At 35.7% G+C, this 3,912-nt stretch overlaps 1 protein-coding gene across 1 annotated transcript; it reads right to left on the bottom strand.

The window, feature by feature from the left end:
• Window positions 1-665: 665 nt before the first annotated feature.
• Window positions 666-3,651, bottom strand: LOC137617811 (cuticle protein AM1199-like). The gene is made up of 3 exons (XM_068347762.1): window positions 3,620-3,651; window positions 1,795-1,997; window positions 666-1,122 (listed from the first exon to the last, which is right to left on the bottom strand). Exons 1-3 carry the CDS (start codon window positions 3,626-3,628, stop codon window positions 954-956), a joined length of 381 nt encoding a protein of 126 aa, XP_068203863.1. The 5' UTR covers window positions 3,629-3,651; the 3' UTR covers window positions 666-953.
• Window positions 3,652-3,912: the final 261 nt, after the last annotated feature.

The following is a 3,912-nucleotide window of genomic DNA, read 5'->3' on the forward strand; positions in this document are numbered from 1 at the left end:
CCTTACATTTATGATGTAAAAAATCAATAATATTATGCTTGGTTTTTGTTTTTTAAATATTATATTTATTTGAGATTTGTGAATAAAAATGTATTCTATCTAGTCTCCCTTCCTCTGGTTTTGTTAAGTTTTTATAGTTTATGTAGGAAATATTTATTTTAATGTTGCTACTGTTCTTGAAATATTTTATTTTTCCTTGCTTCCTTTTCTCACTAGGCTATTAGCCCTGTTGGGGCCCCTGGGCTTATAGCATTCTGCTTTTCTAACTAGGGTTGTAGCTTAGCAAGTAATAATAATAATAATAATAATAATGATAATAATAATAATAATAATAATAATAATAATAATAATAATAATAATAATAATAATAATAATAATGTACAGACGATAAACTGACTCTTGGGTTATAACGAAGAATTTACGTCTTCACATAACGTTTTCTGGGTTTTAAAGAAGTTGTTGGAACTTCCGATTCCTTTTACATTTTTCACTATATTTTCTGCCATGCGAGAAAGGGGACTAAAATTCATCATTCTCTTAGAAATAAAGTAATTATTCATGAATTTTTTCCACCTTTTTTTTTTTTTTTTTTAGAGAAATGTCAATTTAAATGGTTTGAAAATTAGGAATATGCAAGATAATTTTATCATTTTCAGTTTGCAGTAATATAATTTTAAAGAATATACAGAGTTTACATGAGGTTTTCGGAGCATCAGAGGAGCATCTTATAAACACACTAACACATATTAATAAGAATAAATCTAAAATTAATAGATAATAAAAAATTATCCAAAGAACGGTCGTAGATGGGAAACAAGGTCGGTCGATCACTTTATCACAGTTCAGGCAAAGGAAGCATTAGACAAAGTTGAGAGAGAGAGAGAGAGAGAGAGAGAGAGAGAGAGAGAGAGAGAGAGAGAGAGAGAGAAGGGGTCAGGGGAAAAAAGACCCCCTTATTCGAAAATGACTCCCAGAGCTCTCTGCTCCCCAGCGAAGCGGATCTGCTCGATGGCGTGGGCGGGCAGTGGGTGGGGGGTGGGGAGGATGTCTCCTGAGGGCTGGAAGCCGTTCTCGTCGGCTAAGTAGGTGACTTCGACGGACTCTCCGTCAGGATGAACATACCTTTGTTGAGAGATTCAGGAGAAATTATATTAGAGCTTTATCAATTCCGGTCTTTCCGAAATGGAGAATATAACCAAAATCAAATATAGCAAAAAAATAAAATAAAATAAATAGAAAGAAAATAAATTATAAATCATGTATGAATTAGACATTATTATTATTATTATTATTATTATTACTATTATTATTATTATTATTATAATTATTATTATTAGCTAAGCTACATCTTCATATGGAAAAGCAGGATGCTATAAGCCGAAGGGCTCCAATAGGGAAAAATAGCTCATTGAGGAAAGGAAATAAATAAACTAAAGGAGAAGCAATGAACAATTTACACAAAATATTTCAAGAACAGTAACCACATTGAAATAGATCTTTCATATATAAACTGGAAAAAGAGAATTATATCAGCCTGTTCAACATAAAAACTTTCTTTGCAAGTTGGAACTTTTGAATAGATCTAGAAAATGTATCAAATAAATCCTTGTACTTGAGTTTTATTGACTTTCTTAATTTACATGACAAAATATTTCATCTTATTCCACAGATTGAGAGAGAGAGAGAGAGAGAGAGAGAGAGAGAGAGAGAGAGAGAGAGAGAGAGAGAGAGAGAGAGAGAGAGAGACCGTCTTATGCAGAGATTCTTTAAATGATGCAATAGACCTACTCTTACCTGTAAGATCCCTCTATGCTGATGCCGCCTTCCTCCCTAGGCCTACCGACAGCCTCTACGGCGGTGCCATCGTCGAGTTCGAAAGCGTACCGGAAGTTGCCGTCGCCGTGGTCGACGCGTTCGTCTCTCTCGACGGAGGAACTCGTGTCTTCGTCGGGCGCTGGGGCAGCTAATGCAACGGCAGCCAGGCAGGCCAAGACGATCTGTCCCCAGAGGATAGAGATTGAAAGGAACTGACGTGAAGGGAGATAGGAGGTTTAAAGACTACTCATGAATGGCAGAGGCAAGGGGTATTGAAAAATCCCTAGCAGAACAATAGCCTAAAGACTGACCATATATTATTATTTTGTCATTATTAATTGCTAAGCTACAACCCTAGTTGGGAAAGCAGAGTGCTATAAGCCCAGGGGCTCCAACAGTTACCAAGCACCCTCTTCACCAAAGCTCGGACCAGGGGTAGCCAGATAATGGCTGCTGATGACTCAAGAAAGTAGACTGAGGTGGTACGGTCAGGTCATGAGAAGTGATGAACAGTATATTGGTAGGAGAGTGATAAAAATGGAGGTACAGGGAACGAGGAGGAGAGGGAGACCAAAGCGATGGTGGATGGACTGTATCAAGGATGACATTCGATCAAAGGGATTAACCGGTGATGAAGTGTGGGACAGAGGTAGATGGAGAAAGCTGACGAGAAACATCGACCCCACATAGAAGTGGGAAAAGATGTAGACAAAGAAAAAGAAGAAGAAGAAGAAGACTTCTAGGATCCCCCAAACACCCCAACCTTAGCACACAAGGTTGATGAGGTTAGAAACACTACAAGAAGCTATCGAGCGTGAGCATGTCTCGAACCTCGGTTCAGTAGATCACCAGGCAAGAATTTTTTCATTAGGTTACCACAAATGTAAATCTTGTTATTTAAATGGTAGAAGATAACTATTCTAAAAGGGTTTTAAAAAACCATTCGCTGTCATAAGGAATCAAACCAATGTGCAATTTAACTCTCATTTGATTATACATCGACAAAGCCGGTTTATACATTACAAAGTTTTCCTTCCATTATTGATAATTTTTTTCTTCCCGATGATTGATTGATTGATTGTGAGTTATGTGGTCTTCACGATGAGCTAGCTATAATAAGTCATTACATTTCAGTTTCGTGGCTCATTTTAGAATATCATCTTTTTGTAATGATGATAATCTAAAACGCAAAATATTGAATTTTCCTGAAATATTTGAAATATGTTCTTTCGGCTTATGAAAGGCGAGAGATACAAGAAAATGCCTATTGCAAAAAGCAGGTTCTAAGACTTTGCTTTCATTCCTGTTTAATCTTTTGATAATGATTTTGCTTAAATATTCTTAATCATAGGGAATCATTCATGAATTTTTCATGGCCTTATTTAATCAGTTCTTAAAATCTAGTTAAATTCGTGTTGAAAATCATTTTAATAACCCTTTTGAGGATAAGAATTTACAAAACCCATTTCAGTTCTAAGTAAATTCTTAACATTCACAATATCCTTTCTCAAAAAATGTTCGAAATTTATTTTACGAAGAGGTTGAGAACCCGAAAACATCGCTATGTGAAAATTTTTGTATTTTATATATTTTACATTTTATATTTTCCGTGGCCATAGATTCCATGTTTATTTCTAGAACGCTGTGTTTCATACAAATTAGAAAACAACACTGATAAAATACTATGAAATCAAGTAAGATAAATCCCAGAAGCAAATGCCTTTAAAAAGACTCAATATTTTCGAAACCCCAAAATGAATCCAAACATATATTTGAAAACATTCAAAATCACTAATAAACTCACCAGCTTCATGTTGGTTGGAGATGTAGTGAATGTTGGTGCTTGAAGAACAATGATGTACCAATCGAGTGTCAGAGGCCCTTTATATACAAGCAAGCGCAATAGCTTTTGTCAACAATATACCAATTACCGATCTGTCTGGGAGCGGCGAGTGTCAACAAAACAGTAATGTCAATACTTAGTTTACTCTCACTTTAGTTCCTTATAGTCAAGGACAACCTTTCAAATGCAGAGTTCTTTCAAGTCATCCTCTCCGGGTAAGTCTTGCACTTGTGTTGTTCTTGTACTAGATATCT

The sequence above is a fragment of the Palaemon carinicauda genome, chromosome 24, assembly GCF_036898095.1.
Source record: "Palaemon carinicauda isolate YSFRI2023 chromosome 24, ASM3689809v2, whole genome shotgun sequence".
Lineage (NCBI taxonomy): Eukaryota > Metazoa > Arthropoda > Malacostraca > Decapoda > Palaemonidae > Palaemon > Palaemon carinicauda.

What these genes read in the sequence shown, in the direction of transcription:
- LOC137617811 (XM_068347762.1), bottom strand. An exon ending in AGCATAGAGGGATCTTACAG is followed by an intron (nt 1,123 to 1,794) that starts GTAAGAGTAGGT and finishes CTCTCAACAAAG; the next exon opens with GTATGTTCATCCTGACGGAG.